At 56.8% G+C, this 22,369-nt stretch overlaps 1 protein-coding gene across 1 annotated transcript; it reads left to right on the top strand.

The window, feature by feature from the left end:
* Window positions 1-93: 93 nt before the first annotated feature.
* Window positions 94-21,020, top strand: DRG2 (developmentally regulated GTP binding protein 2). Its single transcript, XM_003996342.6, has 13 exons — window positions 94-282; window positions 3,906-4,066; window positions 8,872-8,961; window positions 9,611-9,671; window positions 11,606-11,696; window positions 12,353-12,425; window positions 12,522-12,612; window positions 13,470-13,567; window positions 13,977-14,053; window positions 15,746-15,834; window positions 16,629-16,687; window positions 19,831-19,884; window positions 20,249-21,020. Exons 1-13 carry the CDS (start codon window positions 219-221, stop codon window positions 20,333-20,335), a joined length of 1,095 nt encoding a protein of 364 aa, XP_003996391.1. The 5' UTR covers window positions 94-218; the 3' UTR covers window positions 20,336-21,020.
* Window positions 21,021-22,369: the final 1,349 nt, after the last annotated feature.

The following is a 22,369-nucleotide window of genomic DNA, read 5'->3' as shown; positions in this document are numbered from 1 at the left end:
CGGTGGGGAGGCCAGCCCCGCCGGCCCAGCGGGCGGAACCAATTGTGTCTAGCACTCCGCTCGACGTGGCCGCCCGGACTCTGAATCCCGGAGCGCCAGGCGCACGAGGACGCTGTTCTCCGTGCGCTTCCGGGCGCACGCAATTCGGCCGCCGCCGAGAGGGCGGAATTCCCGGTGCCGCTGCCGTCTCTGTCGGTGCGCCCGGTTCAGCCGCCACCATGGGGATCCTGGAGAAGATCTCCGAGATCGAGAAGGAGATCGCTCGGACGCAGAAGAACAAGGGTGAGGGCCGGCCTGGCGGGGCCTTCCTTTCTGCCCGCCTCAGTTTTCCTGTCTGTAAAATGGGGGAACAACTCCAGCGATAGAGCTGAAGCGGGCTCGAAGGCCGCAGAAAAGTGCCAGAGACGTGACCTCGTCTCCCAGCGCGCCGAGGCAGGCAGGACCAGGCAGGATCCGGGTCCCAACGCGCTGGTCTAAGTGCAAACGATCCCTGTGAGATCTGCTTGGTGCCAGACCAGGTGACCGAGTAGAGAAATCCCAGCGCGCAGCCAGCATCTGACCCAGAGAGGCATGGTCTGGGTTCAAACCCGGGTCTCCCGGTGGTCGGGCCTGGGGGAGTTGGCGCTCGCCCCGCTTTGTGCTGGCGAGTCCAGGAGGACCCCTTTTACAGGTACCCAGCACCAGGAGGTACCCCTTTTCCAGCTTCACCCAGCACCTCGGGAACAGAGGCCATCAAGACTCGAGTCTGGCGGACCTGGATTTGAACTCCAGCGCCACCAGTACCTGCCGTGAAAGCTTGGAAAGTCACTTCACCTCTTTGCGCCTCAATGTCCTCATTTGTCCCTGTCTCATCTTAGCCCACAACTAGGTTAAACTAGATAGCATGTGCAAAGTACTAGGCACATGGGAAACACTCAGTATTTAGAGTAAACCCCCGACAGAGGTAGCACATAATGAAGGATCAAATCTAGGCTTCAGATTGTAAGGGCTGGAAGAGCTCACCGGAGAAGAGCAGTGGGGAGAAACAAATGATGACACCCAAGAAGGCTTCCAGGAGGAGGTGGGGCTTGAGCTGCTTAAGGGGAGGATACTGCAGGTGAGGGGCACTGTGGAGGGAAAAGCATGGGAGTCCTGGTGAGCGTGGTGTGTTCATGGGACTTCTAGGTCTAAAACATTCTAGAACAGAAGGAGGATCTGGAGTAATGGGGGATACGACTGGCCAGGGCGAGTGAAGCCCAGTGCCTAGCCAGTCCTGCTTTGGGGTTGCAGGAGCAGGAAGCAGGGGATATTAGGTGGCTAATCTCAGTGTCTGTCCTTCCTTGGCTCCATTTAGTTCTGGAGGCTGAGAAGTTGGGGGCATCTTTCATTCATTCATTATGTAAGTCTTTTTTTTTAAAGTTTATTTGAGACAGAGAGCATGAGCAGGGTAGGGGCAGAGAGAGGGGGAGAGAGAGAATTCTAAGCAGGCTCTGCACTGTCAGCATAGACTCCAACGAGGGGCTCGAACTCACAAACATTGAGATCATGACCTGAGCTGAAATCAAGAGTCAGACGCTTAACAACTGAGCCACCCAGGTGCCCCTCATGATGTAAATCTTAGCAGAGCCCTTATCGTGTGCTAGGCACTCTGGTTAAGGCCATCAGCACAGCAGGCACATCCTTGCCCTCATGGAGCTGACCTTCCAGTGGGTAGTCTGTAAACTAACAACCAAATAAGATTGTTTCATCCAGCAATACATGCTGTGAAGGCAGACCAGGGTGACACAGCAAGGGTGGAGGTGGGGGCTGGGCCTGCTAAGGTGAATGATCAGAGAAAACCTCCATGAGGCGGGGACATTTTGAGTTGAGGCCAAAATGAGAGGGTACCAGCCATGCAAAGATCTGGGGCCACGCTGTTCCCAGCAGGGGAACGAACATCTCTGAGGCAGGAACGGACTTGGCTTGTTCAAGGATCTGAAGGTCTGGGGCTGGAGTGCAGTGATGGGAAAGGAAAGGGCCAGTCATGTAGGGCCTTGTAGGTCATGGGAAAGAGTCTGAATTGTGTTCTCAGGGCAGCAAAGTAGCAGGGAGGCCAGACGTGCTGCCATTTTGACAGTGGTAGAGAAGGGGATGGAAAGGTGATTTAAGGATTAAGACTTAGTCCTTCCCTTCAAGAGGTGCTTAGAATCTCAGCGACCTAGGGTGCCAGGAAGGTCCAGATGAACCTGACGGTTGCCAAACCCATTCTTGACTACTCCCTGCCATCCATTCACTCATTCACTTGTTAGACGTTTCCTGAGTGCCTGCCCTGCGCCACGGGAGACTGGGGATCCTGCCCCGCTTGAGTGAGGGAAGTAAAGAAACAAGATAGTTTCAAATGGTGGTAAGAGCCATGAAGACCATACACAGGGTCATGAAGCAGAGCGGGGGCCTGAGGAAGGGCAGGGGTTACTGTGGATCATGATAATACCCAATTTTTCCTGGGTGCTTAATGGTGCTAGGCATTATTCTTAGTGCTTTAAGCCTTACAGAAATCCAGTGGAGTGGTTACTACTGATAACGTCCCCGCTTTGCAAATTGAGAAACTGATAGACAAGAAGATTAAGGAACTTTCCCAAAGTTAAATGGCCAGGAATGATAGGGTGGGATTCTAGCACAGGTTACTTACCGTTGCGGGACACTGCCCGCCGCCCCCTCCGCCCCCTCCGGCTGAGTAGGGGAGGCCTCTTTGAAGAGGTGACATCCGAACTGAGCCTCAGATGTCGAGAAGGAGCCGGCCCCGTGAAGACAAGGTTGAAACGGAAGGGATAGCAAATGCAAAGATCCTGAGGCACGAAGGGTGTCAGCATGTCCCGAAGAAGCAAAAAGAAAGCCACTGTGGCTGGAATATAGTAAATAAGAGAGAGTGGAAGGAGATGTTGGAGCAGTAGTGAGGGACCAGGTTACTAAGCCACAGCCCACTTTTCTAGTGAAGATTTTGTGACACCTTTACTGTCGTGAAATACCACTCCCCGTCACTGTGCAACTTTTGTACACACCGAATTTGAGAAAAATCAGTATCGTGCACTAATCCTAATACAAAGGCAGAGCGAAAGGAAAGTAATTTATAATTAAAATAGCGTTTATTTCAATATTTAAATGTTGGGGCACAGCCAAGGTACAGCGACGTTATAATGAAGTGAGATATTTGCACCTCTGGGCAGAATCACCGGGTATGTGGGCTTAGCCACGATCTACACCGGTGTACAGTGTGTTATGTTGGTGACTCAGGTACCCTGCAAGAAGCATCACTGTGAGCAGCCTGGGATCCCAAGATGGTGAGCACCTCTGGGTAAAGTTTGAAACACAACATGCTAGACTCTTTCCTTGACGTACACAGCAGTCGCATTCCTGGAAATTTCAGTGTTTATTAACGCTGTAAGAAAATGTCCTGGGGGTTTCTTTTTGTGAAAGAGAGTTAGGCTCTAGGCCCTGGTGCTCCTAACCCAGGTTTTCCCTCCACATATGTCTTAGGGCTGTGAAAAAATCCTATGGGACACGGGACAATTCTTGGCTGTGCCAGACTGACTCACGCTTTGTAGGGCCACTGGTGTCCCTGGCCCCTGTCTGGTAAATGGCGATGGGGACCTCACCATCACACTGACCACAGAAAACATCCTCCGGCACGCCCCAGGGAGTGGTGCTGTCCCCTGGTGCTGACGTGGGGTCATGCGGTCTTAATAAGGACACTGGCTTGTATCCTAAATGAAGTGAGAGGCTAAGGCGGCATTTTGAGACAAGGAGTGTTTTCTTTGCTGATCTCCTCGACGATTGCCATCCGGTTCTGATGTTTCCAGCCAGCCTTTGGTTGTATGTAGGGTTGCACCTGACCCACGGGGCTTGGATACCCTGGATACTTACCTTCTGTCTTGCTTTCCGTCCCTCAGCCACTGAGTATCATCTGGGCCTGCTGAAAGCAAAACTCGCCAAGTATCGGGCCCAGCTGCTGGAACCGTCCAAATCGGCCTCATCCAAAGGAGAGGGTTTCGATGTCATGAAGTCGGGTGACGCCCGTGTGGCGCTGATTGGATTTCCCTCTGTGGGTAAGGTCAGTGATGGTCAGCGTGGGCCTTGGGGAGGAAGCAGCCTGTCTTCCGAACACGACTGCCTGCGCCTCCTCGCGCTGCCTTTCTGAATTCGCTCCAGGGACCAAGAAGACCCAGCCTCCCCCAGGATCAGGTCCCACCCCTTTTTTTTTTTTTACTTTTTTTTTTTTCAACGTTTATTTATTTTTGGGACAGAGAGAGACAGAGCATGAACGGGGGAGGGGCAGAGAGAGAGGGAGACACAGAATCGGAAACAGGCTCTAGGCTCTGAGCCATCAGCCCAGAGCCCGACGCGGGGCTCGAACTCACGGACCGCGAGATCGTGACCTGGCTGAAGTCGGACGCTTAACCGACTGTGCCACCCAGGCGCCCCAAGTCCCACCCCTTTATCATCCTGCCTGGTGACCATCGTTTCCTGTCTCCGCTCAGCCTCTGACCCATCCATCATGCACAAACGTTTATTGAGTGCGCACCCTGTGCCAGGCTCTGCGAGGCACTGGTAATACGATAGGGAACAAGATAGTTCTGTCCCTGCCCACACGGAGCTCCCCTTCTTAGGGGAGAAAAGACAGTAAGCAAACAGTGGAAGACTGGTGAGGACTGTTGTGGAGGAATATGCAGGGCAGGGGTGGAGTTTATGTCAGGGAGTTCAGGAAGGCTGCTCTGAACCACTTCCTTACCTTCTGGTACCACCGAGATACTTCAGGCTCATCATGTATGTTCCCTGCCCCAGCCCTAGAATCGGCCGTTATCTCCAGGGAGCCCTGGTTCCTTTTCTTCTTCTGAGAATGCTGTTTAGAAACCAAGATTTGGGTGTTAACTCACTTCGTAGCAGAATCGTTCTGGCTGTTGCGCAGATAATAGGTCGGAAGCGGGGACCCCAGCTCAGATATAGGCCAAGGGAACAATGACCAGGTGGCTTGGACAGACGCTGGTGGACTAGCATCAGGGGAAGTTGGTAACAGCTCTCGCTTCCCGAGTGCTAACTACAGGCTGAGCGCTATGCTTTGTACGGGTTTGGTTTTGTTTTCCCCTTGGCCTATATGATGGGTGTGTGTATCACAGGAGGTGGGAATTGATCTTGCGCTCTGTCTACACACAACACACACACACTCTCTGAAAATGGGATTAGGGCTACATTGGGCCCTGGCATTTTCACTCCCCTGTGGGTATCTGTCTCATTCATACATTAGAGTTACCTCCTCTCTCTCTTTTTTTAATATATATATATTTTTAACGTTTATTCCCTTTTTGAGAGACAGAGACAGAGTGTGAGCAGGGCAGGGGCAGAGAGAGAGGGAGACACGGAATCCGAAGCAGGCTCCAGGTTCTGAGCTGTCAGCACAGAGCCTGATACGGGGCTTGAACTCGCGAACCATGAGATCATGACCTGAGCAGCCAAAGTTGGACGCTTAAGCAACTGAGCCACCCAGGCGCCCCAGAGTTACCTCCTCTCTTAACAGCTGCCTAGAATCCCTCACTGTGGTCATAGTGTCATCAATAGTCTGCTCCTTCCCTCCTCTGCCATGGTAGCTAGGTCACCCCCAGGCTTTTGTTTGCCCACACAGTGCTGTAGTCACTATCCTTGTGCGTGGATCTTTGTGAACTGGAGCCGGTATTTGTGGAGGACGCATTTGGCCAAGTGAGCACAGCAGCTCTAGGATGTGGGTTTTAGAAATGGCCGTCAGCACACTGCCATTTACCCCCCAAAGGAGCTGTAGCCAACACCATGTGGGGACAGTAGGAATGTCTCTAGTGTCTGCTCACGTACCCCTACACGTGATGCTGCATCCGCGCTGGGCTGTGAGCTGGCCGAATCTCTGCCTCAAGGTCTGCAGAAGGGTTCCTTCCCGATGACAGGCAGGTGCTTCTTAATCTTTGGGAACGCTGTTACCCCAGTTGAACCTTATTATCAGTACCCAGTTGGGTGGGTGCACTGCCCCCTGCCCTCCATCTGTGCGGGCTCGGGAAACGACGTCATTTTCGTTATCATCCGTGCAGGTAGGATGAGGACGGGAAGGTTGCTGTAGCCGAGGGTGATGAATGCCCTGGAAGGGAGCCACTGTGACCCCCCTCCCCCCAGGCCGCTTGGCGTCCATCCAGCCTGCCCCTTTCAACCCTCGTGCCAAACCCGAGCACCTGTTTGGCGTGCGGCTACCTGGCCAGCGCTCAGATACCTGTAGTGATGGTGCTTATGACTCCTCAACTGGACGCCGAGCAGCGCAGGGGCCTCCCGCCTCAGCCCTTCAGGAGGAGCCAGCGCTGCAGGAGCCCCTCTGGAGAGGTGGGACTGTCCCCAGCCGTGCCCTCTGCCAGCTGGCCACCCGCACAGTCTTCAGTCCTGGTGTGGTTTCCAGATCCCTGTCTTTTTGTCTCTTTCTCATTTTTCCCAATTTTGTGTAATAGAAATTTCCAAACTTGCAGGAGAGATGAAAGAACAAATACAGTGTCCCCGCCATCTGGGTCCATCAGTTTGCCATATTGCTCCATCTCCTGGTATTTGTGTGTATTTGCGTGCGTCTGCCAGTGGGCTTTTGTTGTTTTGACTGAACCATTTGAGACTAGATTACAGACATCATGCTTTGTGACCTTTGACCCCAGTATTTAAGCTTTATCTCTAAAGGATAAGGATATTTTCCTGCTGAGCCACAAACTATCACACTAGACAAGATTAACAGTAACATAGTAACCACCTAATGCCTGGACCATATCCTGATTTCAACACTCGGCCCCAAAATGACCTCTGCGGCTTATCTGTCCAAACGGAGGTCTGTTCTAGGACCACATGGGGCCCCTGTATGTATTATTCCTCCATCTGCTTTAATCTAGAACAGTCCCTTTTGTCAAGACCCTAGCTCTCAAGAGACCGGACAGTGGTCCTACAGAAAGCCCATGCTCTGCAGTTGTCTGCTTGCTTCCTTGTGGTGTGCCTTAACCTTTTCGTCTGTTCGTTGTTCTTCCTGTGAGCCAGAAGTCAGGTAGGAACCTGGGACTTGGGGCCTGGTTCCACATAGGAGAGGGGGTAGACCTCGTTTTGCACCATGCCGGAAAGCCCCTGATAGCTGGTTGCATTTCCAGAACCACTGGGTTAGGGGGAGGGATACCCTGTCTCCCCTCTGCATAGTGGCGTTAGCCTCCCCATCCCCCCACCCCCACCCCAGGGGACTGCAAAGTGCCCTGCAAGGTGTGCCTACAGTAGTGTGCAGAAGTCAGGCCCCGTTGACGTCCTCTTGGTGTCCTTGACACCAGAGAATTGTCCTTGCCTGTGAGTTTTGTTAGTGGTTGCAGATGTCGACTTTCTAGTTCTCTTCTTCCTTCCTCACTAATTAGCTGATGTTCCTCAAGAGAGTAGCACTTTCTCTCATCAGTGTTGCTGTCTGGTTAGCCTGAAAAAGTTCCTGGAAAGGCGGGACAAATGCTTATGTGTTGCCTATACATGACCAGCAAGATGTTGGGTCATAGCTGTCCCACAGAGTGACAGGTAAGTATTTTCAGGTTTTAATTCTTCAGGTGTTTATCATGGACTCTATCCGTTTTCACCTTTTATTTTGAGTTTACTTTCCAACCTGCCGAGGACTTCTTTTCCAGATGAGAAGCCCAGGCTGGGAGAAGCCATCTTGTTTACCAAGGGCTATGCCCTTGAGGGTCTGCCCTGTGGCCAGATGCCACCGTCCTGTTGGGGATCTGGGCTCTCCAGCCATGGGAGGGCCCAGCCTCCCCGCTGCAGAGGCCAGAGAGCCTTCCGTTAGCGTCCAGCCGCCATCACTCAGCGTCTCGGCAGCCGTTGCTCTCGGGCTGCCCCACCTGTCCATACCTGTCTACCCCACCGGGTTTTTATCTTTCCTTGAGTTTCTAAGAGGTCCCCAGAGTGGAGAGTTTCTGGATTCGAGGGCAGTGTTTCCTTCAAGGCCTGAAGATATGTGAGTGAGATGTGCCCCCAGCCGTTCCGGTTGCCAGCGAGGGGCACGGTCCAGGCGGCCCCGTCACCACTGCGTCTCAGACTTTTTATTCCAGGTGTCCTGCGACTAGGATGGGGGCAGGAGGCCAGGGCTGGCTTTCTTCCCCTTCTGGCTCTGCCCACTGCTTTGCTGGCCCTCTGGGCCACTGCATCCATCGCCGTGGTCTCGCCATGCTCGGGGCTTGGCGCCTCGGGTGCCTCATCATCTTTAACCCCACGTGGCCCCATGCGGTAGGGAGCGAGCAGATGGCCAGCCTATGCGTGAGGACTCTAAGCTCAGAGGATGAAGTTTCTTGCCCAGGGGAGCCACATTCTAACTCCCCACCAGGCCATGGCTCTGGTCCCGCAGCGAACCGTGGCATAAATGTTCCCATCAGGACCCTTCCTGCCTGGCAGCCCCCTCTCCTGCCGTCTGGCTCTGTCTCAGACCTCATCTGCCTCCTTGCATATCTCACCCCTCCCTGGGTGAGCAGCCACTTTGAGTGCCACAGGCTGTTGCCTGCTTGAAGTTCTCTGGGGCCCAGGAAAGGCTGGAGGGTTTGGTGGAGCTAGAGAGGGGCCCCTGATTTAGTTGGGGATCCCACTTAGAAACCAGGTCCCTGTGTCCACCTGAGATGGGCCCTGACGCCTCCGAGGAATAGAGTGTCCTTCTGGCGCCCTACCTGCCCTGGGCAGAGCCAGAGGCGACTTTTCCAGCTGTTGTTTTCTTTCTAGCTACCCAGGTCCCCACCCTGAGGCGGAGGAGGGAGTCTCTGTGATGCCTGCATCCGGCAGGCTCCTGGCCTGTGGGGATTCTCGAAGGAGGCTGGGACAAGACTCCTCACTGCAATGACCTCTTTTTCCTCCTAGTCTACCTTCTTGAGTCTAATGACCTCCACAGCCAGCGAAGCTGCGTCCTACGAATTCACAACCCTGACATGTATCCCTGGAGTCATTGAAGTAAGTCGAGGTGTGCTGGATTCCAGAAGGGGAAAGGGTACATGCTTGGGTTTGCGATTATATATTTGTAAGTCATGAGTGGAGGTGTCCCTGAGGGGGGCGGGGGGCGAAGGGGGGGTTCTGAACTGAGCTTCTTTGCTCTCAAGCAGTGGTACCTCTGAGGATTCTGGCTGCTGGGACCCCAGAGATGCCTGCCTGGAACCCTGACTGGTTCCGGGAGTCCGGCCAGCACCTGGCCGCTCTTGCTGGTGCCCCTTTGTGTTCCGCTGGCCCGCGCCACCCCGGCTTGGGTCACTTGGTGGTGGTTGGCTGTATCCCTCTGTTTTCTGTGAAGCTTCAACGCCTCGGGTAGCTGGGGTCCTATGGCCCAGAGCCTCCGCGGTGAAGTGATATTTTTGTAAGGTGCTGTTACCATCAGTGATGGGTGGGTAGGATTACAAAAACTCCAGAGTCTGTGCCTGGGGGCTCCTCAGCTTGCAGGATCTGGAGCTGGAGCTGTGCCAGGCTGAGCAGGCTTAGACCTGGCCCCCGAGGCTGAGCCCTGGGATTCCCAGACCCCTGAGCTGCAGGCCAGAGTGGGGGCCCTGGGTTCAGGCAAGCCCTTCCCACGGTCACCCCTCTTCACCTTACCTTCTCCTCTGCATCCTAGTACAAAGGAGCCAATATCCAGCTCCTGGACCTTCCTGGGATCATTGAAGGTGCAGCACAAGGTAGGGAGTGGGAACAGGCGGGTGGGAAACAGGGTGGATCTCTGCACCCCAGCCCATCCTCTTCTGTAGGGATTTGCTGTACTGGCCTCACCGTTAAAATTGGACATGGCTGCAGGGCTCAACGGGTAGGGGTGGGTTCAATGCCCTGTGCTTCAGGGACTCTGGCCTCATACGGTCCTGGCAGACCCCGTATTAAAGCCGAGGAGACTGAGGCCCGGCAAGGTGAAGGGACCTGTACAAGGTCGTGTAGCTTACCTGGCAGGTTTGAGTTCCCACTTCCATGGTGTGTCCCTGGACAGACCCCTGCAAGGACTGGCCCCTTAGCAGCTGGCTAGTTCAGGCCGTGCTCCTAGTCCTGGGGCCCTGTCCTTTGTTTTGTCTTTGTTTTGTTTTTTTTTTTAAGAAAAGGTTTTTTTTTTTTTTTTTTTTTACGTTTATTTTTAAGTTTATGTATTAAGTTTACTAACTTTTTTAAGTTTATTTTTTTAAGCTTTTTAAAATATTTTTTTAAGTTTTTTTACTTATTAAGTTTTTAAGTTTATTTACTTATTTTGAGAGAGACAGAGACAGTGTGACTGGGGGAAGGGCAGAGAGAGAGGGAGAGACAGAGAATCCCAAGCAGGCTCCGCGCTGTCAGCACAGAGACCGATGTGGGGCTTGAACCCATGAAATTGTGAGATCATGACCTGAGCCGAAACTGAGAGCCGGACACTCAACTGACTGAGCCACCCAGGCGCCCCTTGTCTTTGCTTTCTGAGATAGGAACATGCCTGTGGCTTCCGGTGGCTTCCTGCAGCATTGCGGACACGGTAACCAGCTGATGGTTATCCAGCACTGGCTAAGTGCCGGGCTCTGCGCTGACCATTATCTCACTTAATCCTCACATAGTCCTGTGACTTGGGAAGTGTCATTATTTCCCTTTCATAGCCAGGAGGAACCGCAGGGACAGACAGGTAAAGGGTCTGCCCTAAATGACTCTTCACCCGTCAAGTGGCAGGGCCAGGGTCGGTGCCCACCTCTCTGGTTTAGTAACCCTGTCCAGGCTGGGCAGCGGGACCTCTCCCCGGGGGTCCAGTTGCCATCTCCTCTGCACGTTTCCGTACCCCACTGCCCCCATCAGGGCAGAGTCCTGCCTACTTGAATTGGGCTGGTGGAAATGGTGATGGTCCCCCAGGAACCTGCTGTCCCAGCAGCATCATGGGGCCCTGGTGTGGTCTGGCCACTGTGGGGGAAGTACGTTTGGTAGTGACAGGAGACCCCTGGCTTGTGAAGATCACTGGACACAGCCCCCCATTCTCCAAAGAGGGAGGCAGATCATGGTTGAAATCTATACTACCTGGATCCTAGTGCTGTGACCTTGACAAGGTGCCTGACTTCTCTGGTGGTGCAATAACCACATGGTCTGACCTTTGTGTGGCAGTTCCTAAAGTACCTCTTCCTGTGGTGTCTCATGTGATCCCTTCTGCAGCCCTTGGATTGGGGGTGGGTTATATCGCCCCATTTCCAGAAAGGGCAGACATGTTCAAATCCTGATAGCACACTGGCTCTGTAATCTTGGGCAAGTGATGAGCTCCAAACCAAGCCTCAGTTTTCTCATCTATAAAATGGGTTTGATAACACTGACTATATAGGGTGGTTGTGAGGAAATGTTCACGAAGCGCTTAGCGTGTGGCCTATTGCAGGGTAGGGACAGAAGGAGAATGTTACTTCTCCTGAGGTGGTGATGTCAGATTACCTTCTAAAACAAGTCTTCAGGAGGAAAACAGCACACGGATTAGTGAAAAGTGGCAAGGAAATCACAGCCAGGGGCTGGCATATGGCAGAGACCATGATGGGTCTGTAGAGGACAGGAGTCTGGGGCTCCGTGGCCTGGGTGGGGGTCACACGGGTTGTGCCTATGTCACTGTGTAACCGTGTCCCTTCCACCTGTCCAGGGAAAGGTCGTGGCCGGCAGGTGATTGCTGTGGCACGCACGGCTGACGTCGTCATCATGATGCTGGATGCCACTAAGGGAGAAGTGCAGAGGTCTGCAGGGAGTGTGGGGGGTGGGGGAGGCTAACATGTCTGGGGGGCAGTGGGGATCCCTGGGCATGCTGGTAGGACACTGTGGCTCCAGCTGCTGTGTCCCTGATCATGATGGGTGATCCACGGGGCGCTTGGGCCTCTCACACGTGGGAGCAGCAGCAGGACTGTCCACAGGCTAAACCCGTGCAGTCAGCCTGGAGCGTCCTCTCTGAGTGGCTTACATCTGGCGTGGAGATGTCTGGAGGCTGGGGACTGTGGTACGCTGCACCGACTGAAGCCTGTGTCACCCGTGAGCCCCATGCTGGCTCTGGCTCCTGCCTGCAGAGGCCAAGGTGCCTCAGTTGCTGCCCAGAGCCCAGTGGGAGCCCAGGCCCAAACAACAGAAGCCTTATTCATGCCCTGACCTGCTGGCTAAGGGGCACAGCAGGCCTGCCTCTGCGTGCCAGTCGCAGGCCCAGCCAGTCTCCCTCGAACTGGGCAGAAGGTCCAGAGGCTCCTCAGCAGCTTTGGGTTGTTGAGGAGGAACGTTCTGGGTTCCCAGTGGTGGGTAGGAGGGCATTGGCCTCCCTCTGGAAGGGCAGGGGCTTCCTGTGTAACAGGGAAGCCATTTGGCCTGCCTCTGGACACCTGTGAAGGCTCGTGGGGGTTCTTCCCAGGTCTCTGCTGGAAAAGGAACTGGAATCAGTGGGTATCCGCCTCAACAAGCACAAGCCCAACATCTACTTCAAGGTGAGGCCCCCCCTCACCAGGAGGCCAGGCACGGGCGGGTTTGGGATGACTGCAGCTGCCCCTTTGTGAGCCGCTCTCCTTTCCTCTCTCCTCCAGCCCAAGAAAGGCGGTGGCATCTCCTTTAACTCCACAGTCACACTGACCCAGTGCTCGGAAAAGCTGGTGCAGCTGATTCTGCACGAGTACAGTATCCTCCCAAAAGCAGCAAGGGAGGGCCCAGAGCCCTCAGGGCAGGGGAGGGGCCGCCCGAGACCGGAGGGAGGCCTTGCGGCCCAGGATGATCGCAGACCACCCCAGGCCCCCCCGGCTCCATCCGAGCGACTGCCAGGAAAGCGGCAGTGACGTGGGACACTTCCCGTCCCCCCTGCCTCCATGCTCACCAAGCTGCGGGCTGGCTGGGCCAGAGCCGTGAACTCAGCAGTGGCTTCCTAACTCCCTGGCAAGTACTAGGCACTGGCAGCCAGTCACATCTGGAAGGAAGATGAGATGGTGAGGGAAACAGCGCCCGAGGACTGGGGGTTCCTGGCCTGGGGAAGCCTCAGGAAGAACCAGGGGCCTGGCTGCTTGTCGGGGGTGCTGGAGGACAGGGCAGGGCCCCAGAGGCAGAGCAGCTCAGCATGTGAAGAAGTCACCTTGGGACAGGCTGTGTGCAGGGTGATGAGGCCCCTGTCACTGCAGGTATGCAAGCCTCCAGAGGAGAGCTTTGCATGAGGGAAGCTGGGTTAGACCGATGCTCGCAGACAGTGCTCCTGGCACCGAAGCCTGGGGTTCCACTGAGGTGCTTTGGGGATTCTGGCAAGTCCGTTTTTCTTCTTGCCTAATGGAGAAGATGGAAACCACTGACTGAAGCTTTATGTATCGTGGCTCCTTTTGAAAAACGACGAGGGCAGTCCCCAAACCTCAAAAGCTCGTAAAACCTCCAAAGCAGATGACCTCCGAGGTCCCTTTCGGCACCGTGTTTCCTAACCGGCTATCCGGGCCCCTCTCCTGCGGGGGCGCTGGTGGCTGCTGGCGCTCAGGTGGCCCTTAATCCGAGCCCCTCAGAGATCTTCAACGCAGAGGTGCTCTTCCGAGAAGACTGCTCCCCGGATGAGTTCATCGATGTGATCGTGGGCAACCGGGTGTACATGCCCTGCTTGTATGTAAGTGGCACTGGGCCCTGGGGCGCACATGTGGGAGCGGAGCTGGCCCCGGGGTGACCCAGATGGGAGACAAGCTTCCCCGAGGGGCAAGAAGAGCACGGAGCTGCCTTCACCCCCCTGCCCCTCTTCCCTGGCGGCTGCATGAGTTTTGCAGACCTCCCTAGCTTGACACCGGGTTCTATCCCAGCCTTCCCTTCTGGGGAGGGACAGCGGTCCCAGGACCCTGCACCGTTTCCCCACCCTTGAGGCAGCAGGGGAGGGAGGACGCTGGCATCGGCCCCTGCCCCTGTTGTGTTCCGGCACGCGGAGGGAGGCACTGTGGGCAGGGCCGCGGCATTTGGGGACCCGGTTCCTGCGCTACTGTATTCTTTTCCTTCCCCGACACCCACCTCCATCTTCTCAATCCCAGGTTTATAACAAAATTGACCAGATCTCCATGGAAGAAGTGGACCGCCTGGCCCGGAAGCCCAACAGTGTGGTCATCAGGTGAGGGTCCCAACACCTTCTTGTGTGCGTGTGAGCCCGTCAGGCCTCCCCACCACGTTGGCCAGGCAGAGCCCCCACACGCACCCAGGCCAGAGTAGACCATCTTAGTAACGGCTTTGACCTTGGCCTGGTCCTACCCTGGATCGGCCTGGGCAGAGTAGATGATGTGGGATGGGCTCTGGTTAAGATAACAGAAGGATTTCATCCACCAAGGTAAATGGATAAGAATTGTTAACAGGCTTCGTAGCTTAGTAGTTAACCGCAGACCTCAGAAATCCCAAGGGGCGCCTGGGTGGCTCAGTCGGTTAAGCGTCCGACTTCAGCTCAGGTCATGATCTCACAGTTCGTGAGTTCAAGCCCTGCATCGGGCTCTGTGCTGGCAGCTCGGAGCCTGGAGCCTGCCTCAGATTCTGCGTCTTCCTCTCTCTCTGTCTCTCCCCTGCTTGTGCTGTCTCCCAAAAATAAACAAACATTAAAAAAAATTCTTTAAGAGATCCCTAGGGTGTGAGCCAGCTGCTTCTAATCCTCCAGAAGATGCGGCTACCACTGCATGGCAGAGGGAAGAGGGAAGTTAAGTCCTCGGGTGGGGGGTGGGGGGCATCCTTGCCCTCCTTGGAGCGGTGGGTCCTGGGGACTGTAGTTCATTTTTTTTTTTTTTAACGTTTATTCATTTTTGTGAGACAGAGACAGAGCGTGAGTGGGGAAGGGGCAGAGAGAGGGAGACAGAATCCGAAGCAGGCTCCAGGCTCCAGGCTCTGAGCTGTCAGCATGGAGCCTCATGCGGGGCTTGAACTCACGAACCGCGAGATCATGATGTGAGCCGAAGTCGGACGCTCAACCGACTGAGCCACCCCGACACCCCTGTAGTTCATTTTTCAGTGTCCTTGCAAGTTCCTCCTTGGGAGCAGCCCGACCTGTGTGCTCCGCTCTCTGGCTTCCCGGCTATCACAAGGCAGTCTGTAGCCTCACACTGAGGCAGGGCTTACGGGGAACCAGATGCTGAGCGGCCAAGGGGGCGGGGTGACTGGTGCAAATGATGGGTGAGGGTCCCGGGCCCCCTCCCAGGCGTTGCCAGCTACCGCCAAGAGCAGGAGAGCGCTGGCATCCCTCCTGAAAGACCGCCTCAGTTCCTCTCCTGCCGCTATATCCCAGGCTGCCTTCAGGGGCTGCCCAAGGATGTGCCAGTTCTCAGGGCATGAGGTCACCTCCTCACCACACCTTCATTTGCTATGCCAACAGCGTGTCAGTGGAGGTCAAGGTGCCCGCTCAGGCTCATGCCTCTACAAACGATCAAGCCAGGAGCCACCCCCTCAACAAAACCCCCGCCTGGGCTGAGCTGTGCTCGGCATTCTCCTTCCAGCAGGTGTCAGGAGGGAAGCCCCACCCCCTGGCGCCCTGTGTCCCTCAGAGATGCCACGTGCCCTCCACAGATGCCACCGGGACCCCCAGGAGAGACCGCTGAGCTCTGCTGGGCGTGACCGTGGTGGTGGCCGGAGGTGCTGGCAGCTGAAGTGTCGAGCCGCCGTCAGAACTACAGGCTCCGTTCCCCACGGCTCCCAGATGGGCCACGCCGGCCTCTCTCCCCGGGCCAGCCAGATGGAGGCTGTCCCCTGCAACAGTGAGAAAGCAGTTCTCACTGTCGAGAACAGAGCCCATGGGGCTACTCTGACCGGCCGCTTTCCTCCCTGGCAGCTGCGGCATGAAGCTGAACCTGGACTACTTGCTTGAGATGCTTTGGGAGTACTTGGCCCTGACCTGCATCTACACCAAGAAGAGAGGACGTGAGTTAGGCGGCGTGTGGCCCAGGAAACAGGCTGAGCCTCACCCTCCCATAGGGCGGCCACGCTCTGCGTGCGGACCCTGTGCCCCTGGCTCAGCCTGTCCCGTACAGATCTCAGCTTTTCTCCCATCTCGGAATTGTCACCGCCCTCTACCCCAGGCTGCTAGAGACCTCGGCTGAGCCTTTACAGTACAGAGGGCCACTTCCTGGGACTGCTGGTCTTGATGAATTCCTTGGGAGCTGAGGCGGGGAGGGGCAGTGGGATAGAGGCTGTCCTGTGGTTCCCCACTGGCTACAGCAGTAACCCCCCTCCCAGCCTCCTTGAGCAGGAGCACGCCCCCTGGGTCAGGCCAGTGAATACACAGGAACCTTCATTCTGTTCCCCCCCCCCCCCCCCGGTTGCACACCTCACACGCCCTGTGACCTTGCAGTTGAGTTCTGGCACTTTGCATCAGCCTTGACCTTGTCGGCAAGGGAGGAGATGTAGCAGCTCTGACCGGTCCCCGGCAGCTGGCTGCCATGGCTTACCAGTTCCATCCAGATGCTTCACGTGGCTGGACTTATTCTCATGGCTGACCGGGTTGCCGGCCCTCCTGGATGTGGGTTTATTTTTATTTTCTGTGTTAAAGTCAAGGTTGTAGAACCCTGCAAGAGGACCTGTAGGGCAAGTGTGCCAAATAGTGAGGGGAAGGTTGAGCCAAGGCTGGAAGGGGCTGGAAGGGCCTCTGTCCCCTGATGGAAGGGCACAGAGCAGCTTGGGGCCGTAACTGTGGTTGCCTCCCTCTACCTTTGCAGAGAGGCCGGACTTCACAGATGCCATCATCCTCCGGAAAGGGGCCTCCGTGGAGCACGTGGTGAGTTGCCGAGACCTGTCGGGACAGTGGGGTCAGGGAGCTCTCTGTCCCTGCTGCGGGGTTTTGCTGAGGTTCTCCCGTTGACTCTTAGATGCCGCCGGCTCAATAGCAGAGTGGCCCAGCGCGGGCTCTGGAGTTAGACCTGGGGTTGCATCCCGGCCCCCCTTTCTTGCTGCGTATGAAGCCACCGGGCCTCTCCCGCCGGCAGGGCTGGCACTTTCTACCCCAGTGGTGGTTAGAGGACGGGGTTGAAGGAGGTCCAGCGTGTGAATAGTCAGCGTGCCGCCTGGCACTTGGAAGGTGTCCAGGAGGCGGTGGTCGTCGCTGTCCTGTCACGTCTGGGTGTTGCAGGCTCAGAGCCACAGCTGTGCAGGTGTTCGTCGGGTAGAGCCACTGCCCTGGGGCGTTTCTGTGCTGTCACTCCACATTGTGTTTCCCCGGTGCCTACGGCTCAGAGCTACTGCCTCCATGCCCTCGGCCCCTCCTGGCTTCCTGTCCCTCAGTCAGCCCCCAGCAGCCCTCCCTGCTCCCACATCCTGCCCCCCAGCCCAGGATGGCTGTGATTGCTTTTTACACTCAACACACATTTATCGAGCACCAACGATAAAGCAGCCCCGGTTCCTGCCAGAACAGGGTCCATCGGGGTCAAAGATGCCAAATACCCAATCCCAGAGCTAAGCAGTCACACATAACGGGGAGTGGAACAAAGTAAGGGAACGGGGAGTGACCCTGAGTCTACACAGAGAGGCCAGGTGGTCTTGGGGGGAGGTGTCCTCATGGGGGCCTGTAGACCAAGTAGGACCTGACAGTGAAGGTTTAGGGGTGGTGGAAGCCCTCCTAGGCAGGGGTGCAAGGTATGCAAAGGTCCTGAGGCAGAGGGGCTCTGGGCTGAGCCTGTGGGCTCAGGGAGAGGAGGGTGCATTTCTGTGTCTAGAGTTTTGTTGCAGGCACAGCTGTCACCTGTCCCTTCAATGTGACCCTGCACCATCTTTTTCAGAGGTGTATTGGGCCCTGCGGGAGCAAATGATGGCTCAAGCGCCTGGAACAATACTCCAGGTCGACACAGGCAACTTCTTAGGCTTTGGTTTTTTGGGGGTTTGTTTTCCATCTAGTTCATTTCTTCTCAGGATGTGTACTGTGGACAGGTGGTAGGCCAGCCTGCTGTCTGGGCTCATGCGTGCATTCAGTCAGCAAGCCCAGCCCGAGGCCTCTGCCAGCTAGAGGTTCCTGATACAAAAGGGCAGGGCTCGGCCTTGAACGCTAGCACGCCCGGCAGGAGCCGCATCCCTCAGATCACTCCTCATGACGGGGGGCGTCCCTGCCGCTGCAGGCCTATTTCGGAACCTGTGACTGCTGCGGTGTCTCTTGGGGACCCGGCAGCTGTCGATACGGGTGCCCCCATGTGCTGGCCCTCTGTGGAGTTACCCTGCACCTTCTGTGGGTACTTTCCTCAACCCTCTCAGGCCCTGGCTGCTTGCCCAAGAGGATGTAGGACTTCAGCCACTCCCGGGAAGAAAAGCGGGAGATAGCAGTAGGAGAGGGTTTTCCAGGTGGTGGGACTAATAGGTACCAAGGCCCAGAGGCAGGGGTGAGTGTGGGGAATGCTGGCTGTTTGTCATCAGCCGCACGGGGGTAGGAGGTGACAAGGGTCCAGTGAGGTAGGGGAGGGGCTCTGGGGGCCTTGCTCCAGAGCCTGGACTGGCCTCCTCCTCCCTGCTCACCCTCCCCACAGGTGCTTCCCTCCTGGGAAACCCAACTGTCCCAGATGCCACAAAGTATAGTACAGGCCTGCTGGAAGCTGGCAGCGGGGCCCCAGGTAGAACAGTGGAGCCAGGCAGACCGAGGGTCATATTCTGGTTCTCCCCCATCCTGTGTCAGCCTCCCTGTGCCTCAGTTTCCTCATCTGGGGGTAACTGAACCCCCACCCCCAGGGCCTTTGCGATGCACCCAGCCTAGGCCCCGGTACGGATTCAGTGAGAGCTGGCAAAGGCCTCGCTTCCAAAAGGGTCGTGGGCCGTAAGCCTCCAAGGCAGAGAGGACCTTGCAGGGCTCTCAAGATGGGGGGGTACAGTGGGCACTGAGCAGCAGTGGTCTTCCTGTCGTCGAACGACACGTTCTTTCCCATAGTAGAAAAGACGGCCGTCCATGACCTGCCATTGTCCCCCATTGCTAGAGATGCGAGTGCGGAGAAACTTCTCCGAGCCCCGTGGTAAATGGCTCCTAGTGTCACAGACACTAGGGTGCGGTGGGGCCTGTGGCAGGCTGGAGGGCGCGCGCCCTGTCTGCCTCGAGGGCAGGAGCACCCGCTCCGTGCTCCCAAAGCTGTCAGGGTCCCAGGGGAGTCCTTGCGGGGGTGCGGCCCTGCTCCATTGTTGTGGGTCAAGCTGAGGAAGACATAAAACCCAGAGACGACCCCTGGGCCAGCGGATTTCATTCTCTGCTCTAGAAAATAGCATTGGAACCACTTGTGTGGGTCTCTGTGCTCATTACTGGCAGCAGTGTCCTGGCCACCACGGCCACCTAGAGGCGGCCCCGTCAGGTCGGCTGCCTGTATGTGCTCAGGAAATGTTCTTACAGGCTCAGCATCCCCACGGAAGCTGTCTCCCCAGCCCCCCTCCCCTGCGCAACCCGGGGCCCCCGGGAAAGAGCTGGCCGCCCTTGCAAGTTCCCCTCCTTCCAGCTTCCTTTAAGAGCTCTGGGATTCCTGAGGTGGAGGTGGATGATGTCATGGGTGGGAGGCTCCAGGTCACAGGGGACAGTGGCCAGGCATGGTGACTCCAGGCTGAGGTGGGGTGACCTGAAAACTACCGTCACCCATCTGAAGGAGCATCTGTCAGGGTTGGCATTCAGGCAAGGCCAGCGGAAGCCTGCCGACAGCCAGGTCCAGACCTTCTTCTGATGGCTTCGAGAACGTTTCTAGTGAGCTCCATGGCCTTTGGGCCAACCCGGAAGTGGGAGTATCAGAAGAGCCTGCAGCCATGCACGAGACCGCCTGTGGATTGAGCCTGTGGTGTTCACAAGGCCAGTGCTGTGTGAGCACCTGCCTTGGGGATTGCTACTTGGCGGAGGCCTTGGGCTTGGGTGTGTGGCTAGGCTCGGTGGGCTTGGTACTTATCTCACTGTTACCCTCTCCCGTCCCCCAGTGCCACCGCATCCACCGGTCACTTGCCAGCCAGTTCAAGTACGCGCTGGTGTGGGTGAGTCTCTGGGAAGGAGGAGGGCCGGGGTCATGCCCAGCATAGCAGCATAGCCTCCGGGTTAGGCAGAAGCAAGGCGTTCACGCCACTCCGCGTGGTGTCCCAGTTTACGGGGTGTGCGTGCTGACCCGTACTGGACTTGGGCCTCTCCCATCTTGGGATCCGGGGATGGTCAGTCCACTGGGGACATCTTCCTGTCTGGGGGGGGGGGGTGTTGCCAGTGATGGGGCCCCCACTTCAGCCTCTGGCATTCATCTATCCCGTAACATATACACCCACCCACCTTCCTCCCGTAATAGCTATCAGCCTTGGCCTTGCTCAGTGCAGAGGCTGACAGGGCCCGTCTGCCTTGTTCCCCACCTAGGGCACCAGCACCAAGTACAGCCCGCAGCGGGTGGGCCTGACCCACACCATGGAGCACGAAGATGTCATCCAGATTGTCAAGAAGTAGTGCCTCTTGCTGGGCGCCCTGCCTGCCCGCCCTGCCTCCCTGGGGAGTCGGCCCCAGCAAGACGCCCCAAAGCCCAAACAGGAAAAATACAAATACATACACCCCAGGAAGGGGTCTCTCAAGTCTCTGCTGTTTCCAGAAGTTTCTTCAGTAGGCAGATGATGAAGAGTGTTGGGGCAAAGGGACATGGTTGGGGGACCTGGGCTGGTCTGGTGGCATTTCCCATGAGACTAGCCCCTCGTGTTTGGAACCCTCCCCCTGGCTCCCTTCAGGCACGGGAGAAGCAAGTTGCCCGCTGCCCCACAGCCGGGGCCTGACATCGATGGCGCTTGCTTGGTGCTGGGGCTAGGAGCTGACCCTGCCCGGGTCCCTGGAAGCCGTAGTTACTGTTGTTGCACCTTGGCCCTTTAGAGCCTGCTGGCGCCTGGGGAGGGCGCCTCCCAGGACAGACCCTCGGCCCCACCCCAGGCTGCTTCATGGTGGCTGTAAGCCCCAGCTCATGCCTTCCTCAGCCTGAGGAGTCCTAAGTATTGCCCTCCGAGGGCAGCCCCTGCCCAGCACGGACCCCAGGACCCAGAGCCTGCAGGGACACCTGGAGCAGAGGCTTTGGCTTTTGGTTTCTGTATTTTTTTCTCTAAGCCCCTGGTCTCCGCTCTCCTTTCTGAAATAAAGAGTGAAAACAGTTCCTGTTCAGACTGAGGACAATTGTGTCGGTTTGGTGAAGTCTGTGGCCAGGCTGGGTCAGGGCCAGCAACGAGCGTGATGACCAGAGGGGGGGTGGTGCCTGGTTTGGGAAAGAGCAGGCCCAAGTCCGGGGTGCATAGGAAATGTGGGGTCTTCCAGGGCGGTCTCTGCCCTAGAAGGTTGGCCGGAGGCTGTGGGCTCTCCGTGTGGCACCTCCTGAGGCCGGGCCTGGCTGCCAAGGTAAGCTGCCTCCCCAGAAGGTCCTTGAGCACTCACAGGGGAGAGCAAGGTGGCTGGGTAGAAGACCCGTTGCCTCGGAAGGCGGAGGTCGACAGGCCTTGGCCTGGAGGGTCCTCGCTACGTGCCACGGTCGGTGTGGAGCTGTCTCCACAGCAGCCTGTTCTCTAGGGGCAGCACCTTGCCCTGGGCTTCTACAGCTTCTAAGTGCAGAGCTGGGATTTGGACCCCAGCTGGGTCTTCTGGGCCACAGGGGAGGCTTCCTGGAGGAGGTGTGCCTCTTGGGAGTGAATGGTAACAGGTTTTGTGGGGCTACCAGGCACCGGGCTGGCAGGAGGCATAGAGGGCTCCCCTGGGGTCTTCGGATCCAGCTGGAGTGTGGAGCAGGCCCACTGCCCAGCTTTCCAGGCTGTTCTTGGCTCCTCTGTCAGCTGCTCAGGCTCCTTTCCGGAGACAAAACAGGAATAATAGACATCATTAAATATACATGGGGCCCCAGGCGGTCGGCGTGGTGGGCTGGGCCTCCCTTCCCCGCAACACTGAGCTGCTCTGCTAGGCTGGCCATGCTCCTGGGGCCAGCCACAGGACCCCCGTTAGGCGGCATGCAGGCAGGGAGCAGCCCACAGGACTCAGGTAAGAAGACCCCGGCCCAGGGCCCTTGGGGTCTGCCCAAGTACCTCCCCACAGGTTGCAGCGAGGGGAAGAAGGGAGGGGGGCAGTGGAAGAGCTGGGCCTTGCCCCTAACTCACTGTGAGGTGCTTCCCTGGGCCTCAGTTTCTTCATCCATAAAGCGGGCATGATGCCCATACAGCTCCCCTCTTAGTGATGGTGGTATGCCAAGACAGGTGAGTACTCAGTGGCTGACTTCAGCCCTTCTCCCGACTGCCACAAGGCCTGGCCATGAGGTCCCAAGTAAGCATTTCTGCCTGGGTGATGGCCACTGCCACTTCTTGCCTTACAGTTAGGGAAGGGGCCTGTGTTCGCAGAGCATCAGATCCAGGCCCATTCTGTCTGCCAAGCTGGCTGTGAAAGGGTGGGAGATGAGGCCAGAGGTCTGGGCGTCCCCAGGCTACGGGCTCAGGGCAGGCATTGTCAGTCTCCAGCCACTGGGCC

This window comes from Felis catus, chromosome E1 (assembly GCF_018350175.1).
Source record: "Felis catus isolate Fca126 chromosome E1, F.catus_Fca126_mat1.0, whole genome shotgun sequence".
NCBI classification, from domain to species: Eukaryota; Metazoa; Chordata; class Mammalia; order Carnivora; family Felidae; genus Felis; species Felis catus.
The sequence above is the reverse complement of the archived record's forward strand: the minus strand, read 5'-3'. Positions and strand labels throughout refer to the sequence as shown.

What these genes read in the sequence shown, in the direction of transcription:
- DRG2 (XM_003996342.6), top strand. Translation starts at nt 219, where the DNA reads ATGGGGATCCTGGAGAAGATCTCCGAGATCGAGAAGGAGATCGCTCGG. An exon ending in TCGGACGCAGAAGAACAAGG is followed by an intron (nt 283 to 3,905) that starts GTGAGGGCCGGC and finishes TCCGTCCCTCAG; the next exon opens with CCACTGAGTATCATCTGGGC. An exon ending in GATTTCCCTCTGTGGGTAAG is followed by an intron (nt 4,067 to 8,871) that starts GTCAGTGATGGT and finishes TTTTCCTCCTAG; the next exon opens with TCTACCTTCTTGAGTCTAAT.